Source organism: Podarcis bocagei (genome assembly GCF_964188305.1).
Source record: "Podarcis bocagei genome assembly, chromosome: Z".
In the NCBI taxonomy this organism is placed as follows: domain Eukaryota; kingdom Metazoa; phylum Chordata; class Lepidosauria; order Squamata; family Lacertidae; genus Podarcis; species Podarcis bocagei.
In genome coordinates this window covers 33,175,785-33,202,265 of record NC_138140.1, presented here as the reverse complement: position 1 = coordinate 33,202,265, position 26,481 = coordinate 33,175,785, and the positions used below count along the sequence as shown (strand labels likewise).

Genomic DNA, 26,481 nt, shown 5'->3' with positions numbered 1-26,481 from the left:
ATTTATACCGGGGAAACCTGGAACACTATTTAATAAGGACAATGCAGGAACCATAGAGTGGTGGCAGAGCACAGAAACACCACCCCACCAGCCACCAGGTGGTGAAGGAGAGAGATGGAGGGACAAAAAGGGATGTCACAAAGAGACAGAGAGACAAAGAAGAGAGTGGCCCATCCTTATCAGGTGCAGAAAGAAAACAACCAAAATGATCAGGCAACTAGTGCAACTGCCCCATGAGGAACTGTTACAATGTTTGGGAATTTTAGTTTAGAAAGTAGGTAAGTAAGGAGGGAGGGAAATTATAGAGGGGTATAAAATTATGCATGATGTGGAGAAAGTGGACAGAAGTTTTGTGTGATATCCAACTTCATATAACCAACAGGCTTAACTCTAATTAATGCATGAAGGGGTTAAGACCATAGAGTAAGCTGTCCTGTCAGACCTAGCTATGTCATCCCCTTCACCTTGCGAGGAAGGATTACCAAACTTTGTATTCTCATTTCTTCTTCCACCATGTGAACCTGACCAGTAAGGAGGTCTGAGCTGGATGCTCCAAGCTTTAGACCATATGGCTTTAGCAAGCCATCTTTGTGTTTCCATACAAATAATAAAGAACCATTTACCATTTTGGAAATTAATGTTATACTGCCTTGTTTTTTCTTGCTTCTGTATGGAAAAGCAAATGAATCTGATCTTTGAAGAGTTTGTATGTAAACCAATTTTAACCTCCAAAACATGTGGTCTCTTTCTATGCTATGGAAAGTGGGGAACTTTGGAACCAACTTAGAAAGGGATGTTTTAAAGGTTTGTTTTTCCATCCTTTACTTTGCTGCATGTTTTGTAATCGTAATTGTCTTCTGGGGTTCTCTCACCAAAGAGTACTTGCTCCAAATCTGGATCTAGGCATCCAGGGAATTCTACTTTATTTATACCATTTTTTATTATTGGTTAACCAAATAAACTAACATGTTTTTCTCTGTCAATCACAATAATACAAGAACCTGGGGTCATCCAATGAAGCTGAATGTTGAAAGTTTCAGGACAGATAAAAGGAAGTACATAGTTGAACCTTGGAATTAGCTACCCCAAGTTGTAGTGATGGTCATCACCTTTGAATGGCTTTGAAAGGATGTTAGACAAAATCACAGAGGACAAGGTTGTCTGTAGCTGCCATTCATGACTGTTGTGTGTTATCTCTAGTATTGGAGGTGGTATGACTCTGAATACCAGTTGCTGGGGAGCACAAGTGGGGGGGGTACTGCTCTTATGCTTATTTCCTGCTTGTGGGCTTCCTGTTGGCATCTTGGTTTGCCACTGTGCCAGACAGGATGCTGGACTAGGTTGGCCTTTGGTCTGACCCAGCAGGGCTCTTCTTTTGAATACATACAATAAAAAAGGACCATCAGACCTTGGGTCACCTGGTTCTTGCTGAGAACCAGGTGGTTCTCATTGGAAGCTGCAATGTTACTCTCTGGGGCCATTTGTAATGGTGTTGTGTTGAAACAAAGGTGAACTGGAAACTCTGGAAGCTCTGCAAACGCCATCTTGGTAGTCAAAATAACCCCACAATTAATTGGTAGATGTCGTAACAATGAGCTGAAATATGTTAATCTTCACTCGCTTTGATATAAGCTAATTGGCTTCCTTTGATGTTGCCCTTATCTGTGGAGTTTGGGATACTGGACTCTGACCCAGAAAGGAAAACTACCTGTAAGATTTGGGTATGTGCCACCTATGCCTTCATCTAGTCAGGTTTAATGATGGGAAGTCTTGGGCAAAGTGATGTATGGTGCTTTGTATTTAAAGAATGTATAAACATTTGCTTGGGTATGGACAAGCTCTTCCCTCACTGCAGATATTGTATCTGTAGAGGCTGGGAGACCTGTCATGCTGATTTGTTGTAAGTCTACACCTTTCTTTTAATGAAGCACTTGAAGTGATCACTCTGGCATTTTTGGCATCCTTCTTTGGTGCACCTGCACCCAACCACTCCCACAAGCCCTCCTTTGCGCTGGTGGATCAGGACATGCTGAACCGCAGCAAAAGGAGAGAAGACCTGGAGCAGCATCTTCTTCCTTGGGCAAGCTATCACAATGGTTCAGACACCATGGCACCTACATCCTGCTGCCAGGGGCTGCCTCCTCCCATTCAAGACCTTTGTGCCTCCCGAAAATGAGCTTTGTAATTAAAATCCCTGCCTGACTGTTTCTAAAGGTAAAAGAAGTGCCTAGCTCCAGGGTAAGGCTCACACCTAGAATGTGTTAAAGAGGAAAAGGGGAGGATGAGACTATGAAGCTGTTTTGATTTACAGCAGTACATAGCTAGCACAAGCCCTTCAAAGAGTAAGTGCAAAGTTCCCCATACCACTCTGCGGCTTGCCTTGCTCAAATATTTGGGGGCACTGGCACTGATAAGCACCGGTAGGCACTGAGTAACATGCCTCTGAAACAAATATGCACAAAAGTGGCACATGCTAATTTATTAGTACAGACGCCCCCTGGTTAATTAACATGATGGATGGCCATAGGAACGAAGGAAGCTGCCTCTAGCTCAGTATAGTCAACACTGACTGTCAGTCTCAAGGTCTCAAGGTCCAAGGTCTCAAGGCATGGGAAACTCCCAGTCATACCTAGAGATGCCAATGACTGAACATGGAACTTTCCATGTTCCAGGGAGATGCTCTGCCACTGAGCTACTCTCCTTCATGAGAGGCTGTAGTTCTTCCTCAAGAGCTGTCTCAGTAGTGTACCCAGGCACCCTAACAGCACAGTAAAACAGATTGTGGTTTTTTCTTTTCTTTTAAAGAAGGAGCAGGAGATCTTGCTAAAGACCTTGGAATGGTAACAATTCCACTGTCTCTGAGCAAGGCTACCAGGTCAGAAAAGGTGTTAAAAGCCCCATCCACCCCTTTTTTTCCTGCTGTCTATGGTGTGGTGATGGCAGAAGATGAACCCATCCCCAGAGCATTTGAGCTGATTCATGGCAGTTAATTATTGGACTGGAAAGGCAGAACCAGAGTTGGTGAGTCTGGAAGGTAAATGGAGAGGCTGTGGGGCTGTGGGCGAGGGGAAAGAGCAAGCTAATGGATCTCGGAAATAGCTATATGCTCTCCTTTTCCCTTGTTAGTCTGACAAGGAAACTTGGAAGTAGGGAGGATTCTTTGCTCCAAAATTAACTGCATTGTCTTCCCCCACCCCTGCATTCCTCTCCTGAAACAAAATGAAAATAGAGCAAAGGGAATTGTTAACATTGAAATGTCAAAGATCAAGCCAGCCTACCTAATCATGAGATTGGTTTGGGGGAATCATACAATTTAAATAATTTCATTGTTAAAATTGTTATTTAGAATTAACAATAAAAGTATTTTCTTTGGGTCACCTTATTTAAACTAGGGACAGAATGGAACATTTGGTTCTGTTTGCATTTGAAGGCAAATCTATGAAGCCTGCACTTCCCAAAACAAAATGCAGTCATCATTTGAAAAAAGGGGGATTTTCATAGATAGCTACTGCCCAGTTTTACTCACTGTTTCTCATTTTAGGTAGCTTTTTCAAAAGCTCCTGTTTTAAGAGTCATGGGATTCAATAAAAACAAAGGTGGGCTTCTTTTTACAGCAGGGGAGGGGAATCTGTGGCCCTCCAAATGCTGCTGGACTCTCAGCTCCCACCTGCTCCAGCCAGCATGGCTAGTGACCAGTGACAGCAAGTGTTGCAGCCTCACAACATCTGGAGGGCCACAGGTTCCCCATTCCTGATTTACAGGGATGGGGAACCTATGGGACTTCATGTGTTGTTGGGTTACAGTTTCCATCATCCCTGACTACTGTGCATGCCTGGAGTGGATGAGATATTCTCACCCCTGGTTAAAAAGACTGTGGTAAAAATTAGGAAAAGCAGTCAGCTTCAGTCTGGTTCTCATCCCCCCCCCCCATCTTAGGTTCAGTTCTGCACATCTTTACAGCAGTTCACATTTAATTATTTGCTTATATTAAAAAAAGCTGCTTGTGAGAATTAATTTAAAAGCAAATTTCTCCTACAGTCCACATTTCGTATGCCATTTTGCCTAATATGTACACTTTGGCAAGCGCTTTTCACTATTATAATGCATTTTTGTATGTTATTTTCATTAATATGTGCATCTTGAGGCTCGCTTCTCCCTGGTAGCTGTGTTTTCATGATCATCACACAAATACACATTACACTGCTTAGCAAAATTTATAGAAATTTTATCTCTTCTAGACAATTGTATGGAAGTCTGTTCAAAGTGTAGCCTCGCTTGATTTGTTAGCTCTTTCTCCAAGCTTACGTATACTTGGGCAGCCAGCAAGTGCATTTGAAAGATTGCTTATCAGGACCCAAGTCCCACTGAACTCCATGGGGCTTTACTTCTAAGTAAACATTATGTTACAAAAATGAGGACATTACAAACCGACAACCCTTCATCACTATCCCTTCAGTGGAAATTTGTTTTTTCTCCCTCCGGTCTTCTGTTTTCTCACCTTCATGCACTCAGGCAAAAATATTTACCGTTTTTGTCACTCTGACCCTGTTCCCCCCACGCTTCTTAAACCCATTCACTGGCTTCCTATCTGCTTCTGGCTCCTACACAATATTCCTGTCCTCCTCTCGAAAGCGCTCAATGGCTTTGCCCCTTTTTTATCTCCCTGACCTTATTTCCTGACATGTCCCTTCCTGTGACCTTCCCTCCTCCAGCTCTACTACCCTGAGCCAGCCAAAGGTCTTCTGCTTCCTGAGATGATGCCTCCCATTTTCTGTTGTTGCCATAATTCCTCCAACCACTTCCTGAAATTGCTCTAGGCAACTACCTCCCTTATTTCCTTCGCTAAAGCTTAACTGTTCCAGACGTCCCGTGGGACATCTCCCTATTCCACCAGCGGGGAACTATTTTTTAACCTGAAGGCCACATTCCCTCATGGGATGGAACCAACAACAAAAGGACCAACGACCAACAACAAAAGTGGTTTGGGCAGTAGAAGGGATTCTTACCTTGGGCACAAACACCAGAGGGGTTTACACACACACACACACACACACACACACACACACACACACACACACCTCTCTTTCCAGGGGCGCAATAGGTGTTATCATTGTTGAGAGTTATATGCCAATCAGGTAAAAGTAGTCAAGGAAGGCAAAGGCAGAACTGGTGAGGAGTGTGGCCCATGGAGAGATGCAAGGGATGACCTCTCTCCACATTTTCCCAATTCCCATTGTAACTAAGCCAGGGTATGCATTATGATCTAATCTCATAGGGTTGCATTCAACAGAGTTCTAAGGCTATGACTCCATCAGTCATGATATCTTCTTCTTCTTTGATGATCACTCGTAGCAGAGTAAGATTTTCCTCCATGAACATGGTCTTAACAGTGAATCCATAAGTAACTGTGGAGGCCAATTCTGGATCCACAAGTCTTTCTAGTGGGGGCTTAGGTTTCTGGGCAGGAGTTTGAGTGTCTTCAAAGTCCATGACACTTTTGGCAAAGGCTGTTCTCCAACTGGAGCACTTGCAGGCCAGTGTTTCCCAATTGTTGGTGTTTATACTACATTTTAAAAAAATTGTCTTGAGAGAGTCTTTAAGCCACTTTTGTTGACCACCAGAATTACATTTTCCATTTTTAAGTTTGGAATAGAGTATTTGCTTCAGAAGACGATAATCAGGCATCCGAACAACATGACCAGTCCAACGAAGTTGATGTTGAAGAATCATTGCTTTGACACAGGTGATCTTTGCTTCTTCCAGTACACTGGCATTGGTTCGCCTGTCTCCCCAAGTGATGTGTAAAATTATCTGGAGCCACTGTTGATGGAATCTTTCGAGGAGCTGGAGATGGCATTTATAAGTGGTCCGCCCATCACAGGCATACAGTAAGGTTGGTAGAGGTGGTAGTATAATAGGTTTGTAAACAAGCGCTTTGGTTTCCCTGTGAATGTCCCCGTCCTCAGACACTCTGCTCTTCAATCAGGAGAAAGCTGCACTTGCAGAGCTCAGGTGATACTGGATTTCGGCATCAATGTTGGCCCTTGTGGAATGATAACTGCCCAGGTAGGAGAAGTGATCAACACTTTCCAACATTACACCACTGAGTTGGATTTGTGGCACTACAAAGGGGCTGTTTTGTGCTCGTTGGTGCAGCACTTTGGTTTTTGGGATGGTCGAAATATAATTATCTTAGAATCACAGAATTGTAGTATTGTAAGGAACCCCAAGGGCCCTAATCACAGAACTGTAGAGTTGGAGTGGACCACAAGGATAATCTAGTCCAACTTCCTGCAATGCAGGAATATTTTGCCCAACATGGTGCTTGAGCCCACAACTCAGATTAAAAGTCTCATGTTCTACCAATGGAGCTATCTGGAAAGTGCCTTCTACTCCAACCCTCTGCAGTGCAGGAGTCTCAACTAAAGCATCCATGACAGATGGTCCTCCAACCTCTGCTTAGAAGAAGTCCACAACCTCCCAAGGGAGACTGTTCCACTACTGAACAGTTCTCACTATCAGAAAGTTTTTCCTGATGAGTAGTCAGAATCTCCTTTCTTGTAACTTGAAGCCTTTGGTTCAAGCCCTACCCTCCAGAGCAGGAGAAAACAAGCTTGCTCCATCTTCCATGTGACAGCCCTTGAGATATTTGAATATGGCTATCATATCTCCTCTCAGCCTCCTCCTTTCCAGGCTAAACATACCCAGCTGCCTCAACCACTCCTCATCAGGCTTGGTTTCCACTCCCTTGATCATCTTAGTCACCCTCCTCTGTACACATTTGAGCTTGTCAATATCCTTCTAAAAGAGTATTCCAGATTTCTCCTACAGGACTGAGCATTCTTTCCTTCTCCTCTCCCTGTGTGCCCTCTAATCTGTTTTGTAGGCTCCTCTAGAGGAGATTTGGGGATGGTAAATATGCACATTGGGGGAAGGAGAGGATCGATCTTTATTGCCCTCACAGGAATCCTTACTCTGGCTCCCACTAGCGTAATGAGTTTATTCAACAATACGGTCCTTATTCTTGACATGCCTCCATTTCTCTGTGGTTTCCCTGAATATATTGTAGATTGCAAGCTCCTTGGGGCAGAGATCTGTCACACCTGTTCTTTGTAAAGTACTATCTACAGAGATGGCAATATATAGACAATGTTAATACTAATGCTAATAATAACAGAGAGGCGTAGGACTGAACTGTAAAACTGCACACTGACAACATTCCTCTGCACAAGTACCTGAAAGAAAACTCCACTGAACACAGTAGAGTTTATGAGCATACTTGCTTACGGCTGAGTGTGCCTTTCCCCTCTTCCTCCCCTGTCCCTTTTCCTCTTATGTATCATGTTTCTTAGATTGTCTTGTTTTTAATTTATTGTACACAAGCTATTATAAGAGCCTTTTTGGTTGAACAGTGGGTAGTACAAATGCTCTAAATAAATAAATAAAGGAGAGGATGGCATTTTGTTGCAGGCTGTTTCACACAAAATATAAAGAGTGGTGCCTATTTGGGTGCCTGTGTGAACACATAGCAATGCTACTGTTAAAACACGCACCGGGTAGAATGAACAGTAGGTTTGGCTCCCACAGCACTGTTATTCACAAACATATTGCACAAACAGTGTACTTTAGGCACAAAGTTGTGGAAATGTTTTTTGGGTGCCACATGTGAAAATGTCTTAAGATAAATATGATTATTTTTTTGGGTGGCCTTCTTGGTTGCAGAGCCAAACCCTGCTGGTTTTTGAAAGATGCTGCCAGAGACAATCTCTCTAGGAAGACAAGTGTCCCAGCTGCATTCCTGATGACAGCTATCAGGATGTTAGATACCAATATCATCCAGATCCAGCACTGAAATGCTTACAACAGAAACACTGCATCTCTAAGCCTGCCTTGGAAGGTCTCCTGTTCACACATTACAGGTTTATGTGGATAGAGTACATTTTTTGATTTGGACAGTTCAACTGCTGTGTGCACAGGTAAACACTCTGCACACTTGTTGAATGTATGTGAACATACCTCTGAAACAGATGGAAATTTTTCCTCCAATTTTAATTTTAGGTGTGATTTCTGCATAGACCTATGGAACTCTGTGTAAGCTCAGAAGTACTCTCATCTTTTATTTTTACTGTAGGTGAGGCAGACGTGACTGAAAGCAGGTTATGGAAGGTGCAACCAGGTACCAGGGTATGAGTGCCTAACTTCCTAGAAAACTGGGATAACTTCTAATAAAATGCCTTTTGAGAACTCAAGTTCTGAGGATAGCCAGAGTTGTTGACGGAATTTCTCTTTTCTTAAAAAAAGACATCCTAGAAGCCTTTCCCTCAACCACTCAGATTAGTTTTAATGACTCGGGAGAGGGACTCTGTACATGCTCAGAGGCAAGCTCGCCTTAAAAAAATCTTGCTATGTTCCAAAATTGAACATTGGATCTTGGAGCTTCTGGATTTCGGGGTTGTAGAGAGGTTGGTTTGAAGCTGCTTCCTCCACCGCCTCTCTTTCACTCTCTGCTGCAAGGCTGGTTGGAATCAGCGGGCGAGCAGCAGCGAGATCCCTTTAGGGACGTCTAATGGGCCGATTCCATTTCAATTGGATGACGCCACTTGGGTAGCATTAAGAGCTACGGGAAAGGAAGAGCAGGAAAGGTGGGGGGGGGGGAGAGAACAGGGGGAGGAGCTAAAAACCCGCCCCGCCCCCTCCGCTCCCTCCATTCACAAGCGCGCAGGCTAGAGCGGCTACATTCACAAAAACAGCTCCACGCGCTGTAACCAGAGCCCGCCCCTTCGGAGACTCGCCCCGCCCCGAAGGAGGGGTCTTGCCTTGTTTCATCCGGAACGGCTCCGGTCGCTCTCCCGGCGACTGTACTTAAAACCACGGACGCGGCTTCTCCCCAGGGCGTCCCTTGGATGGAGTCCGCAGGAGCGCATCTGATAACAGCTCTTGCATCCCAGTCGAGGTGAGTGCCCGCGGAAGGGATGGATGGATGGATGGATGGAGCCATCCAACCTTCTTCTGCGTCCTACTCCGAAGGGTTTATCGGTACCAAGGGAGTGCCGGCGCAACTTGCGATCTTTTTCTTACTCCCAGCACCTGCGCTACTGAGAGGTCCTGTGTTTTTTACACGGGGTGCTGGTGGTGGCGAGGGATGCTCCGCGCTCCTCCAGGTGTTGGGAGGGAGCGTCGCTTTTCCCTTCTTGCCTGACGCGCGAGCTTTCGCGTTCAATAGAGTTCCTCGTCAGGAAGGTTGAGCAGGGGCTGTGGGGCGAGCGTGGGTCGCGCTGGCTGACAGTCGCGGCCCCTGTTCAGGTCCACCAGCTTTGCTGCTGGGGGAGCGGCGGGTTTTCCTCTCTTGTCTCTTCAAGAAACGGCGACGGCGGCAGCAGCAGCAGCAGCTTCCCGAAGCGAAGAGTTGCTTAAGGCAGCAGCGTGGCGCCGGTCTCCTGCCTAGGCGGGACTCGACGGCGCTCTGACCCATAATCGGGCAGCCGCCGGATCGTTTCTTCCTGCCTGGCCTGGGGGATCGCCCTGGGCACGCTTTGAGGGTGGCCTGGCGGGGATGGAATGGAGCGAGGCAGGAGGTACCTAGCCAGTAAAGACATGAGAAGATATTTCAGTTGTTGGAAGGGGTCTCTTTGTGAATGCGGGGTGGGGGGAAGGCGACCTTGATTGGTGTTGCCTCGTCTCAGGGTAGAGTTGCTTGTATGTATCTGTGGACGATCTATTCGTTGGCTGGGCGGGGTCGCTCTTTGATGCAGGGGTCGGCGATAGAGTGCTGTCTCGGAACAGCTTCTTCTTATGTGATGGAACCAACCTGACGTCCCCGCAGAACTGCCACTTTTAGAAAAGCGGCTTCTCTCGACCGGAGGGGCTCGGTTCCCTCCCGGGATAAAATGATTGATAACGTTAACACGATTAATAATTAGTTAATAATCCATTAAACGGGGATGGGCAGTGGTAGGTAATTTCAGACTCTGGATGCAAGGGCCCTATGCAACCCCCTCTTTAGAGGGTACCGTAAATGTGTATTGCTTCACTTCGGTAAGCCAAAAATGTGCTGGTTGGGGCGAACTCCTGCTTGTTCGGCTTAATGGGGCTTCGGAACTGCCTATCCTGTTCATTCCCCGGCCCCTCTCCACCACAGTATATTAAGGTACGGAGTTGTTGAGACTTCAAGATTGTGGGATCTACTAAGGTATTTTTGTTAGACTACTGAGGTCCACCAACCAGTGGTAGCTACAAAATTGTGACAAGGGGGTGGGGGAGCCATAAGCAAAAAGGTGTGTGGGGAAGCCATTTATCTCCTGCACCCATAATTCACACATTGCAAATCTACATCTGAGTTAACACAGAATTGTACAATCTGCACCAGGATCTGGTTTAATGCTCCTGTTTCACAGGTGAGGAACACTGAGGCTAAAAAGAAGTGTTTAGCAAAATACCCCCCCAAGAGGGTTCACCACCTCTATTGTTCAGGTTCACTAATTGTTGGGTAAATAGTAGGAGTTGAAAATCCTTGCAGACCTGCTGAAAATTGTGCAGTCGATTCCCACCTACCTTCAACCCAAAACTGCTGTATATTGCATAACAAAATCCTTGCTCCCCTAATAATAGTCTTTGCCATGCCTTCATTTTCCCCAGATTAGTCTGGCAGATTCACCTTTGGTCAAAGTGCTCAAAAATAGGCATTTATATATATGTGTGCATGTGTTAAAGGGTTGGGCAAAGTCACGGGTGATAGAAGTCTCCATGGCTATTCACTGTGGTAGCTAGGTGAAACCTCCAAGTTCAGAAGCAGTATACCTCTGAAAATCAAATGATTGAGGCAAACCACAAATGGAAGGGTCTTTGCCTCTTAGAAGCTTAAAAGCCTTCAAGCTGTGTTGGCTAGCTTGGGAATGTTTGAACGAGGGGCTCCTTGGTCTGGTCAGCAATGCTGCCCTTTTAAATTATTTGCAGGAGTGATGGAGGGTTCATATCCAGAAAACATAAACTTGGGGAGGTGTTAGATGTGCCAGAGAAGGGAGAACAGGTTTTTTTGGGGGGGCAGGGGATGACAGGTGTGTGATGTTTATTATGTCCATTGTAGCTAGAGTAGGATTTGAGGGATAATTAGGGTTGGAGATGCATGGTATCAAACAGCATACCTGATTATACCTGCCAGCTGCAGCAAGTGACATGTGATCTGGTAAAAGGTGTAGATGTGGGGCTTTCCTTGTTCTTCTTCTTCTTTTTTTAGGAGATCATGAACTCATTTAGGGAAAGGGCTGAACTCATTCAATAGCCGAGCACATGCTTTGAATGCAGAATGCCCCATATTCAATCCCCAGCATCTTCAGGCAGTGCTGCTGCTTGCCAGTGTGGACAGTGCAGAGATAGGTGGACCAGTTGTAGAAGGCATCCTCTTGTGTTCCTAACTCCTACAGGCAGCTGGGAAGCAAAACCTGAAAGGGGGCTGATGGACTGGAGGGAGAGATTCAGTACTGGGGCTGGGGGAGGAGGGATTGAACCATCAAGGGTGGTGATGAAAGGATGCAAGAATGCTTTATGAGGCAAAGGGAAACTTGTTAGCAGTAACACACCTAGATAATTTAAATTCCATGGGCAAGGGATGTGTTGGAAAATAATAAAAGAAATTAAGCAAGGAAATTGGCATGCCTCCTTAATTGGGGTGAGAGGGTAGGCAGGCTGGTTATTTCTAGCTAGCCAAAAGGTTTCCAGTTACTGAAAGATCTTTTACTCCTTAACTCCTTTGCCATTACAGCAACTTGGTGGAGTTGCTGCCCATTAATAATGCTTTAACTACATAGTATTTGTATTGCATATTGCAGGTGCTAAAATTGCTTTGCAGGCATGGCACTGAGAAATCTTTGCAAGGTAGGCAGGTAGCATTACTCCCTATGGCAGGTGGGGGGCTGAGGCTGGGATGTGGTGGTTCCAAGGAACCTTCAGTGCAGCGAGCCCAGGAGTAAGTTTTCCTATGTTCACTGGGGTCTGCTTTTGGGATAAGATTGCAACACTTGTGAGTTTGTGACTGAGGCAAGGATTTCATTGAGGACTTTTGAAGCTGCAACTAGCGTTTTTTAGCCCTGTGCTACACAGGCATCCACCCCCACACAAGAGAGATCAGTATTGTTTTAAAAATCCAAATTCTTTTTTAATTAGGCCACACCCTCCTGGATGGGACCAGGTTGCTGCTGGAAAAGATGCTCCTGGGATAAAGCAGGGCTATCTAGTTGAATAGAGTTGAATAAGGAGAACAATTATATATATACATGCATGTGGTTTGCGTGCTTGAATGGAAGGAAATGCTTTATGTGCAGGCTCCAACCTGTCTGTATCAGAATATTCACACTCAAATCCATGTCAATCTCCCTGTTTCAGGAAGAAAACAAACAAGCTGCTTATCAGTTCTGCCTAAATAGAAGCATTTTGTGTAAATCAAAAGTGTATATCTTCTTCTTGGACCAACTCTTCCACTGGCATAGAAGATTACCTGCTTATTCATTTGTTTCTAATGATAAGGTAACCAGGTAACAGTAGTCTTCATGAAAAATTGGGATGGGATAAATAGTTCCTTGGATGATTTTAGTTTTGGGGCTAACAGTTGGGGAAACAATCACTTTCTCTCTCCTTCTCCTGATCTGTGTAGGAACAATGAATTGCCAGTTTCTAGCTGCCCCATAGATCTGTGGGGACTAACATTAGGGTGAGCAAATCTAACCTAGGGCTAAATCAAAATTGCAGCCCAGCCAACAAATCATCTTTGCTGGACAGTATTTGGGTAGCATATGAAATGGCTGCTCCGGCGTCCGCACTCATTGCCTCGGTTTGTAAAAATCAAGGCTGCACAAGGATTTACTAAGCCTGCCATGAAACTGCACGCTGTGTGCCCTTCTGTGCAATATCTTGTGGGTGTGTTGGGCTGAGCATCACAAGAAATGATGGGGAGTGCAGTCAGAAGCACTTTCTTCTTCTTCTTTAAAGTGTCCAGGTGCTCTGTGGGGTGGCAAAGGAGGAAATAGGTCCCCAAGTTGAGTCATGGCTTGAGTGAAGCCTTTTTTTTTGTAAATTGGGAGGGCCACACTTAAACTTGCTTTCCACCTTGCTTCATCACTTTGGTGTCGGGGAATCATGATAGCTGGTTGGCAGAGGTGTGTGACTTGCCTTCTGCCGAAGAGCGAAGGGGGTCATTAGCTCCTCTTGTCTGTCAGGCGCTGCTTTGCCATCCTTTTTCAATGGCTTGCTCTGTAGTGTGGCTTCCCCACTCAGCTGCTGCGACTGCCAACTCCTTTCTATTCACCCTCTCTGCCTCTCTCCCCTTTTCCCTTCACTGCAGTATCTATTTCAGTCCCTCCTGCCGGCTGGATTGGATTCATCGCATCCGGAATGGCAAACAATTTATTGTCATTCAATCCTCTTTTCTCTCTTCTTCATCTTCTCCCTCCCTCCCCTCCCTCCATCAATCCTGTTTGGTGCTGGAGAATCTTGCTGGGTCCTAAAGGTTGTCCAGTCAAAATTTGGGCTCAACTAGGCTAGCATGTGAATAATAGCTTTTACAGAAAGGTTGTGCTTCTGGAAATTTAAGATGTTGCCTTATACGGAGCCAGACCATTGATCCATCTAGTTCAGTATCATCTTCACTGATGAGCAGTGGCTTTGAGGACATTCCCCTTCTCTATCTGGAGATGCTGGGGGGTGGAATCAGGTACCTGCTGTGTGAAAAGCATGGTCTCCACCACTCAGGTGGGCCATCTGCACATTGGTGGCTGAAATTCTATGCTGAGAGAAGCTGAAATTGTGCATTCAAACCTCCCTTGGTGGTCTTAAGTACTAGAAGCACTGTGTGTTTCATTGCTTAACAAAAAATGAAGATTCTTAGGCTACCCAATCTGATGAGTCCTGTCTGTGCATCCTGTTCAAAGTTTCAAATTGGGCAGAGTAAATTTGCAGGACTACAGAATGGTGCTTATTGGTTCAAAGTTGTGGCATGGAACCCATGCCCAACAAACAGCTTTTCAGCTTAAAAAAAAAAAAATCATCCTTGCAATTGCCTTGTGAGGTAGGCTACTTGGAGAGTTAGCGATATGTCTGACCAACCCAGATGAATGGGAGATTTTACTTGCATCTATATAGAAAGACAGCTTTTTTTTGGGGGGGGGGATCCTGGTTGATAAGATTGGTTGTCAACCAGATCAAGCATTGCACTTCTGGCCCAGAATAGGGGCTGTGAGGTTCCAAGTCAGGCAGGCCTGCCCTTGCTGGCTGTATTGCTCTGAGCTCATTTCACTGTGATGATTGTGGTTGTGGTTGTTACATTAATATCCCACCTTTCCTCTAAGGTGTTGAAGGCAGCATGCATAGTTCTCCCTCCTTCCCATGTTATCTCCACAACAACCCTGTGAGGTAGGCTGAGAGAACAGTGACTGGCCCAACGTCACCCAGTGGGCTTCATGACTCAGTGAGGATTTGAACTCTGGTCTCTCATGTCCTAGACTAAAACTCTAATCACTGCACCAACTCACTCTCTGAAGCACCTGATCCGAAGTTCAAACTTGTGCCAGAGGCAGGGCTTAGTTTATCTACCCATTTAGCTTAGCTTCCTCTTCACTGTGCTTTTCTGCTGGATTGCATCTCATGCTAACTATACAGTCCTATACATGTCTTCTCTGAAGTACCATAGAGGGCACTGACTCCCAGGTAAGAGGGTATTGGATTTTCAGTCTTCACACAAGAGTTTACATGTGCTTCTTTCTCCCCTCTCTGCCAGCTAGCAGTACTTAATGCAGCTTGTCAACATGAGGCAGAATACAGAAAAGAAATAGTATACACTCTGTAGTAGTCAATGTAGATTTTTAATCTTGCATGGGAAGCTGATTTAAGAAAAGGTCCATGTCAGCATTGTGAAAGTGGGGCAAATCCTCCATCGGAGTAATAGGTAAAAACATGCTGGGTTTTGCAAGCAGGAACAAAGCCATGCAAATTCCCCAATATGCATGTGGAGAGAGATAACCCTTTTCCTTTGCACAAGGAGGACCTTGCCCTCTGTGCAATGCCTGTTTTAGCTTCTATGCATTAGCAAAACTTTCCTCAACCTGGATGCCCTCCAGATATTGTTGGACTACATCCCTCATTGGCCAGAGCTAGTCTGATCAATGGTTAAGGACAATGGGAGTGGTAATCCAAAACATTTGGAGGGTACCAGGTTGAGGAGGGCTGCTCTGGCACTGAGATGCTTCCACCACCAGAATGGGGGTATACTTCAGCAGAGCCCTGCAGGTAACTATGGCTCTCTCCTTGTCTGTTTACAGTCCAACAGATAAACTCTACATACCGAATGCTTGCAGCTCTTTCCTGAACAATCATGAGAACAGTGATGTATAATGGTTATGGGGAACGAGACAATGTTGCTGTATCCAGTGGTAGAAAATTTCCCAGTGCACTGTTTTTCCATAGAAAAATTTCCATTTCACATGTTCATAAGCAACAATTAATGGGTGCCAATTGCAAAAGCAATATTAGGCAAGCTTTGCAACTTCAGAGCTTTAAACTCTGGTTTCCTAAATACAAGTAAAATAAAAGCATGCTAAACTAGATCACACTCCAGGGCAGCAGAATTCACACACACACACAAGCAAAATGCCTCAATTTGCATAGGAAATATTTACAACTCAACGTCTTCCAGGAAACTCACATCATGGCATCTCCTCCTCCCTGGATTTAGAGGTGCATGATGGAGCTGGTATTGCTTTTCTCAGCCTCTTGCAGCCAGCCAGCCAGCCAGCCAGCCATGCTGCATCACCCAGCTGCATCCAGGAGCTTTACTGCCATGAATTTCTTGAAGAGTGAAAGCCTTGTGCTCTTTGCCTGCCAAACTTGGTGAGCATGAGAAGGGGGGGGGCGGGTGTTGCGTGTGTGTGAAAGGAACGGAAATGGAGAAGAAGAAGAAAAAGAAGAAAAGGGGAGGGGAGAAATGAGGGTGTAGAAAGATTGAATGCAGGGAAAGAAAAGATGCTGTTAAAGAAAATGGTCCTTTGCCGTGGGTTCCTCCTCTCTGAGTTCACACCTCACCATAGACGCTATTATCCACTTGTTGCCACTCTCCGTGGTCAGCGATTGTACCATTTTCCAGCAGGAGTGAACCAAGGTATGTGCTCTTTACTCTTCGCACTGCTTGCTTGTTTGGCGAAAGGGAGTGAACAGGCAGAAACCACAAGGAGCAGTAGCCAGGAGGCCCTGGGAATTGTGTGAGTGGGCTTTGATGGATACCCAATAATGCTGACCCCTGATGTTGGCTTCCTAATGGAGAATGTGTTGCAAAGAAAATGCTGAGCTGAAAACATAAAGCACATGTTGTTGGTGAGGTAGCACCCTTCACTTGGTAGGCAATGAGCCTCCTGGGTGATTTTGTGTACTCTGGCTTCCAAACTTTTTGGGCATAGAGTTACAATTCCCAGCACCCTTAACAAACTACAGTCCCCAGGATTATTCAGGGGAAGCCATGTGCGTTAAATGCATGGTAAATCTGGCAGTCGTTACAGTTTCCTCTCCCGTATTATATATTTAAGGTTCCTGTGTATTTAAAGTTCCTGTGTTTACTCTGGTAAAAAAGAAGAAGAAGCCGCCTTCTGCACATGCTCAGTTGCTGAAGACACATTATGACACATGGGCCTGATTCGAAGAAAGCTCTGGTCCCTCTTCTCTTTGCACCTGCCACCCCCACTCCCCCAACCTAATCCTACAACTCTTTCCAAGCTCATCTTGCCTTGCCTGGAAGCTCAACTTTGCTTTAAATGAATCTGGGCTAGCTGTTTTTTTCCCCTTTGGCAGGAGGAACACCCAAAGTAGTGCTGGCTTTTAGCAATCAAAGGAAGATGGCTCTTGATCTTCACTCTTCTTCAAGGTCGACCTGGCTAACAAAAATCAATCTTCCCACTGCTCTTTTCCTCGTTTCATCCTGCTCAGGCAGCATTTGTTACCAGCTTCTCTGGCTTCATTGACTCACTTGCCTATATAGAGACTAGTTTGCTGACCTTAAAAATGGGGGGGAAAGACCAGTCCCCTCCTCTAAGGAGGGAGAGACTCCTAAAATTGTAGGGAAGAATAGGCAGTGTGGGACTTTTTGGCTTAAACCATAAATAGCCCCCTACAGTGATTTTGTCTTGGCTCCTGAGAGCCATGGGTAGGGATGGATGACTCTTTTCATTTCTCATTTTCCCAGTCATAAGTTCAGTTCTCCAAATTTCTGCATGAACCTGTGACATATAACACTTTTATATGTAATTTTGCCAGCTGTACACATTTTTGCAAGCCATTTATCCTAATGTTGTGTTGTTGTATTATATTGTTACCAGTTCTTGCATTATTATGCACACTGTCCCTTAATGTGTGTATTTTGGTCTGAGAACTGCAGTGCAAAATTCAGAGAAGTGTTAATTTTGAAGGATGGCTGCATTTCAGTTCCAGTATAATTTCAGAAAGTGTGGCTTTTAGATGGGCTTGCATTAAAAATTAACCAAATTGATATTTTTCTTCTTCTACTAGCCTTGGTGTTCTGGACCCTAGTTTGAGTAGCCGTCTATTGCCCCATACTGAATAACTTTTTCTCAATCTATCTCCCCCTCCCTGTCTTCTGGGGATTCTAGGGCACTTCTAGCATGGGCTTGGTTTGCAGATGGGTTGTTGAGATATTGCAGATGGGGTTGTGGGCAACTTCCTCCCCCCCCCTGCCAACCTTGCCAGATTTTCTCTGGAAAGGGTCAATCTGAATTAAATGGTGGTAGGGATATGTGGGCTGGGTCTCCTACACTGTGAGAAGGTTGACATTGCTCTGTGGCTGGAATGAGGAGCCTCCAGATGCTACTGGACTGCAAATCTCATCATCCCTGATCAATGGCCATGCTGACTGTGGCTGTTGGGAGTTGCAGTTCAGCAGCATCAGGAGGGCCCAAAGTTCCCCATACCTGCTGTATGGGCATGTAAAGGAAAGAGTACCCAGTCCCACTGTGCACAAAGTAGCAGATGAATCAGGGGATCATGTTGTTTTTCAGATCAGATGCCTTGTACAAGCCAGGTGCCACCTTGCCTGAAAGGGAGGGTTGCAATTTTAAGCCACAAGATTTCCAGAGGCTCCCAACATTAGGTGATAGCAATGCTTAAAAAATGAATTGCCTGATGTGTGTTAATAGGCACAATACTTCTTCATGAGTACCCGCTGTGCCTTGCTGTTTTTTAATTGGTAGTTCCAGCCCACTGCAAGAGGTGCATGTCCCACCCCTCCCTCCATAAAAGTTCCTGATCCAAGACTATCAGCCAGACACAGCATTTCTCAACGTTGGGCTGCCAAATGTGGCTGGACTATGACTCTTACCATACGTAGCTAGCTGGACCAGTGGTCAGGGATGAATCATAGAACTGCTGAGTCAGAAGGGCCCCCAAGCACCATCTAGTCCAATCTCCTGCAATGTAGGAATCTCAGCTAAAGCATCCCTGACAGATGAACATCCAACCTCTGCTTTAAAACCTTCAATGTAGGAGAGTCTACAACCTCCTTGGGAAGTCCATTCAAACAGCTCTTACTGTCAGAAAGTTCTCCCTGATGTTTAGTCAGAATCTCTTGTAACTTGAATCCATTGGTTCAGGTCCTATCTTCAGAGCAGGAGAAATCAAGCTTGCTCCATCTTCCATGTGACAGTCTAACATTTGGGGACCAAAAGTTGAGAAAGGCTGCTAGAGCATAGATGTCTCAATTTCTCCTCTGCCCCAACAAAATGTCTCGATTGGTCTTTTACTGTTGTGATTTAACAGTGGGGTGGACTCCCCCCCCCTTTGCTTTTTGTTTCTTCTCCTGCAGGACCTTCTGATGTTCCCTGCTGACTGGAGCCTTCATCCTTCCCCAGAATGCCCTTTCCGGCCAGCACCACTGAGCGCAGCTCTGAAGACACCATGGCTTCAGCGCCTGAGGATTTGCAGCAAGTCCTTTCCATCGACCAGATTTGTGCCATCCGTGCCACCAATGACTACGTGGAGAGACCTGCCTCATCCAAGCAAGCTCCCTCCACTCCATCCCAGGCACAAGCAGCCCACAAGCAGGAGGTGGCTCAGGAACGCCTGGTGCCCACCACCACCCAGGACCTTCAGCCTGGCCAGCCACCCCTCCTGCAGCCTCTGAGCCATTCCAGCACTGCCAGCTCCATCTCCCACAGCACCACAGCCTCAGAGCAGAGGCTCATCACACCATCGCACTCTAGGCACTCGCTTGTCCGGAATCAGCCCCAAGCAGGCGACCCAAAGCCGGAGGAGCTGCGGAAGGGGACATCTGAGAAGCCTCGTGTCGCCCATGCTGGCCACCTCTTCATCTGCGAGGAATGCGGCCGCTGCAAGTGTGCCCGCTGCATGGCGACACGCAGCTTGCCCTCTTGCTGGCTTTGCAACAAGCGCTGCTTCTGCTCACCAGAGAACCTCATTGACTATGGGACTTGCCTCTGCTGTGTCAAGGGCATTTTCTACCACTGCTCCTCAGATGATGAGGACACCTGTGCCGATGACCCCTGCTCTTGTGGCCCGGGATCCTGCTGTGCCCGCTGGGCTGCCATGAGTTTCCTCTCTTTGTTCATGCCCTGCCTGTGCTGTTACTTTCCCACCTTGGGGTGCCTCAAACTTTGCCAGTGGGGTTACGATGCCTTTAAGCGGCCTGGTTGTCGCTGCCAGAACCACACCAATACTGTCTGCAGGAAGATCTCCACCACAACCAGTGGAGCCACTCTCCCTAAGACTTTGGACAAGCCAGTATAACTTCCCACAGGAAGTGGGCAGGGGGGGGGGAGGGGGGAACACCTGGCTGTTCATCATTGTGTTGTTCCTTCAGGTTCCCCTGCTGGAATCTTACAGCTTGGGAACAAAGCAATGATGGAAAAGCCAGCCAGCTATGCAAGCTCCCTTTGGAGCTTGTTCCATGATAGATATAAATTGTCCCTGTGAGCAAGATTAGGCTCTAGGGCTTTTAATGTGTCCTCAACATTGGACAAGTAGAGTGGGAAGCTGAGGCATGCACTAAATCAGCATGGTTGGTGGTGGTGGATGGGGGGGGGAGGGTGTAGTTTTGCTATAGGATGGCTCAGGATTCTGACCTCCAGAATGCCTTATGAGTTGCTCTCCTGTGGTGGGTTTTAAAAACAAAACCAGAAAGGAAAAGGGTATTTCACCCAAGCACTATGATAGCCTGAGAAACAGTCTATTGTAAAAACAAAACAAAAAACAAAACCCATTATTTTTTCACTTCTGGTACCCATCCCTATGGCTTGTATTCTGCTCCTTCTGCCATGCACAATTTGCAGATGGGGGAGAGGCTAGCAAAACTGTAGCAAATGCAAGGTAGCTGGGCCAAGTGTGGGATGGGCACCTTCGGTAGTTCCTGGCTGGGGAGATGCAAAACTGTTGAGGGTTGATAGCCTCCCTAAAAGGAGGAGAAAGCCCAAAAGCTTATGTGTTTTTTTAAAAAGGAAGGAAGGAAGGAAGGAAGGTTGGTTCACCAATTTAGGGTAAACCCTCTTTACTTTTTGTAGGGGTGGCAAAAGTTGGAATCATCATTCACTGTAGCAACAAAGGGGTAGTTTAAAGAGTCTTGCTAGCCTAAAACAAAGCAAGCCCTCAATCTCCATTTCCTCCTAAGCTTATCTGGTACCAGATACCATAGACAGTCACTGTGAGTCTAAAGCCAGAAGTGACTCCTGTGGCTGATCTTAAACTGCAAGGCATTTCTGGTGTCTTGCAGACAAAAGTCACTTCTATGGTTGATGTATCCTTTCTCCCATCTCTTCAAGAGCAGAGGCCTTCTCAACCCAGTCAGATGGCCGGAGTACAAGAAGTATATTATTATTATTATTATCATTATTTTAAAATTTAGCACCCACGACACAGTTTCTCTTTGAAACAGTGAGTGTTGTTTTTTGTTTTTTTAAAAAAAGCTCAAGGGAAAAGAGTTATGGTTTCCTTTGCCTGAAAACCTTAGCTTTCAGTTAGGTATATCCTGCAATTTGAATAGAGGGCGGGACATATGCAGTGCAATGGGTTATGTTTGTCATTGACTCCTCCCTGCCTAACCCAAAGCACTTTGGTTCCACTTGAGTACAGAAGGATGATGTAGGTATGGCTCAGAAAGTTTTATGCTATGACTTTTAGGAGAGACTGACCCAGGAGCTAAGGAGCAGACATTGTGTGCAGGAGGTTCCATACTTGGCACCTCCAGGAAGGGCTTGGGAAGGCTCCTGTGTGAAACTTGGAAGATGTGCTGCCTGTCAATGCAGATAGCACTTTGCTGGCTGGATGGCTGATCTGATGAGGTATGAAGAAGGTGTGATAGCTCAAAGCATTATATATACCTTTTCAGGTAGCAGGCAAATCTGTGGGTTATATCCAAGACTAGTCCTATGTAGAGAATAGGACTGTTGACATAGAGCAAGCTGTTGCCATTAATGGACATGACTACCTTGGGTTCATTACTTTTAATGGGTCTACTCTGAGTAAAACTTGGTAAGGTACAACCCCATGTCTCCTGTGGTCAAAGGAGCAGTCCCTCTGATCCCCTGCAACTCTCTAGATATTGACTTAAAACATCTGTCATCCTTGACCACAGTCTGTGCTGGTGGGGGTTAATGGGACTTGGAATCCAACAACATATGGAGGGCAGTAGGTTCCCCACCCTGGCCTTATAAAAAAATGGGTGGGGAGAGGGTGGTGGTGACAAAATGTGTGTTACTCAGACCCTTTGGTTCACATTCTTGTTCCTAAATTTGCATGTTGCTTCTGCTTATTTTCATATTAGTTTTGTAAATGTTTAACCAAGGCGGGGATGAGAAACCTTTTCCAGCAAGAAGGCTGCATTCCCATGTTGGACAACCTTTCGGGGGGCCACATACCAGTGGTGGTGGGTTCAGCTGCAAAAGTGGGTGGAGCATGTGGATGTGGCTGATCTGTGTAGATTCCAAGTCTGCAAAAGCTACATACGACATCTCACCATCCTTGGTCTAGGCAAGCAAATGACATTAATTATAGTTCAAGGACGCATTCCAGCCTAGCAAAATCATTCAAGGGGTGTGTGGTCCCAAGGGCCATATACAGAGGTGTGGAGGGCCACATTTAATCCTTAGGTTTCAGGTTACCTGACCTGGACCTAGGGAGTGAAAAGGAGATGAAAACGGCCCACACACATTGCCATCCCAGATGAATGCATGATAGGTAGATGCCAAAGCTAGGCCTGCTCAGCATGTTCTCTGCTGCTCAGATTGCAAACCTGTGGCCTGTTAGTCAGGGTTCTGCAATCCAGCAAAGAATGGTGACTGAGCCGCTGTTGGGTTAAGTTGTCCTTCTATGATCCCACGTTGTCCAGGCATGCCTTAGACCCACCAAAGGGAATGGTTTTAGAGTTGGGTGTGGTGCTGCTTCCTTTTGAGGGCACTGCAAGTTGGGTGCCCAAGCATGCAGACCACAGAAAACACCCCGCCAATTTCTTCTCATTGTTTTAGAAGTTGCTTTGATTATATTTTTGAGTGTGCAATTGTTAGTGACATACATTTATGATGGCTTGTGATAACCTGCTATGAATGGTGCCATAGACAAGATCTGGCTTCTTGGTACATTTCTGCTAATGCCAAAGGACTCTCTTAAGCTGTGTGCATTATGCCAGTTTTGGGCTGCTTTGTTTATTGGAGTACTTTAGAGGCTTCTTTCCAGGGGTTTCTTGCACTGTGTTAAGTGGAATGTGGAAAGTGCCAGAGGCTGTTTTTCGTCCAAATCTTGGTTGCCACTTCTGATCATAGTGGCCTCCTTTTCGTGGATTTGGAAGCATTAATGCCTCTTATTTTTTCCCTTCTATAACTTTTTTCCTACCCCCCCCCCAAAAAAAAGAAGAACCCTGGTAAAAGGGTGGCTTCTTTTTCGAAAGTGGGTGAGAACAGGGCATGGTTTTTTGCAAAGGTCAGAACAACATACCCTCCAACATTTCTCCGATGAAAATAGGGACGTCCCATTCCATAATGATAATTTTACTATTTATACCCCACACACCTTACTGGGTTGCGCCCAGCTACTCTGGGCAGCTTCCAACATATATAAAAACATAATAAAACATTTTAAAAACTTCCCTATACAGGATTGCCGTCAGGTGGCTTGGGGGGTCGGATAACTCCATACCCTCCTACATTTCTCCAACGAAAATAGCGACATCCCAAGGGAAAGTGAGACATTCCGGGATCAAATCAGAAACTGGGATGGCTTCTCTAAATCAGGGACGTCCCTAGAAAATAGGGACACTTGGAGGGTCTGCAGAACAACAGAGATGGTTCTTGTCTGACCCAGTCAAGTGAAAATAATCACTCATGTGTAGCAGTAGAGTCCTTCTGAAAGACCCATGGACTCTCTTGCTGCCTAGGCACGGTCATTAGGGGTGTAAGGGGGCTCCGTTTTCCATTCCTCCCTATGTTCATTGTATGAAGCACTGTTTCCACTGCACTGCAGTTCCTCTTCTACCAAAACCTGTGTTAATCGTCTTGCTGTCCACTGTGGTGAAATTAAGTAACTTATGTAAATCACATTGTCATTAGTTATTCCACGTCATCCATTTCAATACAAAGCAAATGTAATGCATATATGGGAGGTGGTGATGGGGGGACGCAAACAGTTAGGTATGGCTAGTAAACTGAAAACAAAGACAGTGAATACTGATTGTATTTGTTAAAATGGTTTCTTTTCCGGATATGGGATTGATAAGTGAACACCAGCAATTTCTGCTCCCGTTTCTGTTGCGAGGGTGAAACAGCATTGTATTTGGTCCCATTAGTTTGCATAGCCGCCAAAAAAAAGAATATTTTGGGTCTTTGGGCCCATGCAACTCCCTGAAGTAATGTTGCCTGCTTTCTCCCTTGACCCCTTGTTACAACAAGGTTATATCCTCTGTTTGAAAGCACCTGCCCTTTGTCAGGATGCTTTGAGTAGGTTTATTTCCTCCTCCAGAAAGCCCCTTGCATTTGAGATCCAAAAGGACCACAATACTATGGGATTCAAGACACTCTCACCGTCTGTTGGGTAAAAAAAAAAAAAAGGCATTTTGTATAGTGTGTCCTCTAAAATTGTGTCCTCCCCCTCACCTCATACAAAGCATAATACCTGCTCATAATCTACCATCTCATTGTGTATAGATATATTTTTACCACACTTTTACCATTAAAAAAAAATATTTATTTGAAATGTTTATTTTAAAGTTATTAAAAATTGCATCTTAATGTATTTATTATAACGCTCTTAGTTGTGTGCCTCTTTTCCTCTCTTTCTCTCGCAAATCTAATTAAGCTGTTGCTGAAACAATGCTGAAATTTGAAAAAAATTAATTCTATGGGTGGTGTTCGAAACCACTTCAATGCAGCTATTCAATAAAATATATATTAATTTTGAATCCGTTTCTTGTTCTGGTCTTTGTGGAAGGTGTAGTGCAGCTACTGAAAAGGCCCTGTTACAAGTCTTTATGGGAGGTGTAATGCCACTACTGAAAAGACCCTGTCAGACCTCAGACAGTGGCAGGAAGCCCTGGGGCTAGCTTATGAGAGGGCAGGGGGAACCTGTAACTGCCCAGATGTTGTTGGTCTCTGACTCCTGTTCATACCAAGCCAGAGCCTTGCCAATAGTCAGGATGATGGGAATTGTAGTCCAACAACACCTGGAGGGCCATAGGTTCCCCATCCCTGCTGGAGAACAATGCTGAGTTAGATGGAACCACTTTGCATATAGCCATTTTAGAGATGCTGAGTTCCTTGACACATGTCTAGCTCAGTAACTTGGGATGTGGGCACTTGTGGGTACAACCCCTGTAAAGCACCCACCACTCTCTTTTTGGCGGGTGTAAGAATGAAGTTACCTTTAATACAAGGAGAAAAGTTCCTACTACTTCAGTCACACTGGACTAGGCATTCCTGATACCCACGGGGGAATTTATAATGCTTCTTTACAACAATAATATACCATTTTTATAAGGCAGCTTCTTGTACCCAGGACTACAGAATTCAAACCTCTCAGGACCTGGGAAGACAGAGAGACAGACACCCCTGTCTCTTTCAAGCAACCTGTTTATCATTCATTTGTCCTGATTTGTTTGGCGGAAGTTATTTCATACCAGCTTTTCATCCAGTCCGATACGTTTGTGGGAAGGTTAGGTGACATTTCACATAGCAAGTGCCATTGCCCACTATTCTGTGCATTTTCCACAAAAAAGGCCAATTTCATAAGAGGCTGGAAGAAGCTTTGTTGTGCAAGAGTGTGGACTCAAACTTGTAAGGATGCAGCCTGAAATTTTCCAGGATGTGCTTGAGTCCAACCCAGAAATAGCAGCAGTCCACTTTGGTGTTTGGAGAGGGGTCATAGCTAAGTGGTGGAGCACAATACCATGTACTCAGAAGGTCCTAGCTTCCATTCCTAGCATCTTCATTTAAAGGGACCAGGCTGGAGGTGATGGGAAAGACTTTCTGCTTGACTGTTACTTTGACACTTAATACTGGGCTAGCTAAGTAGCCTGAATTGATATTAGGTAGCTTCCTGTGTTGCGTCCCTGCTAGAGTAGTTTACCTAAAGCCCTGAAGATCTTGCTGAACTACAACTCCTGTCATTCCTGGTCATTAGCCCTGCTTGCTGGGGGAGTTGTAGTTTCCTAAATAATAATAATAAAAAAATCAGAGGGGAACCACAGGAAGCGATTACAATAAAACCAATCACCAGAGCACAATAATAACAATTTTGACAACCATTCACATTAGTTAATATAATCAAATTCATATCTTTAATATATTTTAAAGCATATCTTCTCACAGTTCTCTATGATTTTTGGTGGTCTCCCCCCTCCTGTTTCTTGAGAAAACAAATAAAATCAGATCAAGTTTCACAAAATGAATCTATTCCCTTTTGCTCTTTTTATGCCTGGACATGAGCAACTAGTATTGCTGGAAATATAATTGTTCACATTTTATTATACCATGCTTCTAGATCTTTAGAGTTCCTTTTTTAAAAACAACAACAATCTTATATGGGTTTTTTGTCATTTTGGCCGCTGAATAATAGCAATGCTAATTTGTACCCTTCTATATTTCCTTCTTCAATATAATACCACATTTTTCAAAGATATCATTCTAAAATCCATTCATACGTCCATACATGCTTCCTGCATTGTATTTCTGCCTGGGTGGTTTACCTAAAGCAGGTGTGAGGACCTTTGATGCTCCAGACATTGCCAAATTACAATTCCCATCATCCCTGGCTACTGGGCATTCTTCCTGGGACTGAGGGAATTGCAGTTCAGCAACATTTGGAGGGCCAAAAGTCCCCCCCTCCTGGCCTAAAGCAGCAGGTGGCACAGGCTGCTGATGTTTATGTTATAGTGTATGGGGAAAATTGGTCCACCGATTGCTGCCCACTCCCTCTTTTGCAATCAGGCATCGTGAGCACTTT

General features: G+C 45.2%; 1 protein-coding gene across 2 annotated transcripts; it reads left to right on the top strand.

Annotated features, from left to right (window-relative positions):
* Positions 1-8,834: 8,834 nt before the first annotated feature.
* Positions 8,835-20,411, top strand: SPRY3 (sprouty RTK signaling antagonist 3). Of its 2 annotated transcripts, none has more exons than XM_081180099.1 (2): positions 8,835-8,953; positions 18,848-20,411. In XM_081180099.1, exon 2 carries the CDS (start codon positions 18,895-18,897, stop codon positions 19,786-19,788), a length of 894 nt encoding a protein of 297 aa, XP_081036225.1. In that variant the 5' UTR covers positions 8,835-8,953; positions 18,848-18,894; the 3' UTR covers positions 19,789-20,411. The 2 variants fall into 2 exon arrangements, with proteins under 2 accessions (XP_081036225.1, XP_081036226.1); XM_081180100.1 differs by lacking the exon at positions 8,835-8,953 and adding an exon at positions 15,953-16,141.
* Positions 20,412-26,481: the final 6,070 nt, after the last annotated feature.

Coding starts and splice junctions, on each gene's coding strand:
- SPRY3 (XM_081180099.1), top strand. CDS start 18,895: ATGCCCTTTCCGGCCAGCACCACTGAGCGCAGCTCTGAAGACACCATG.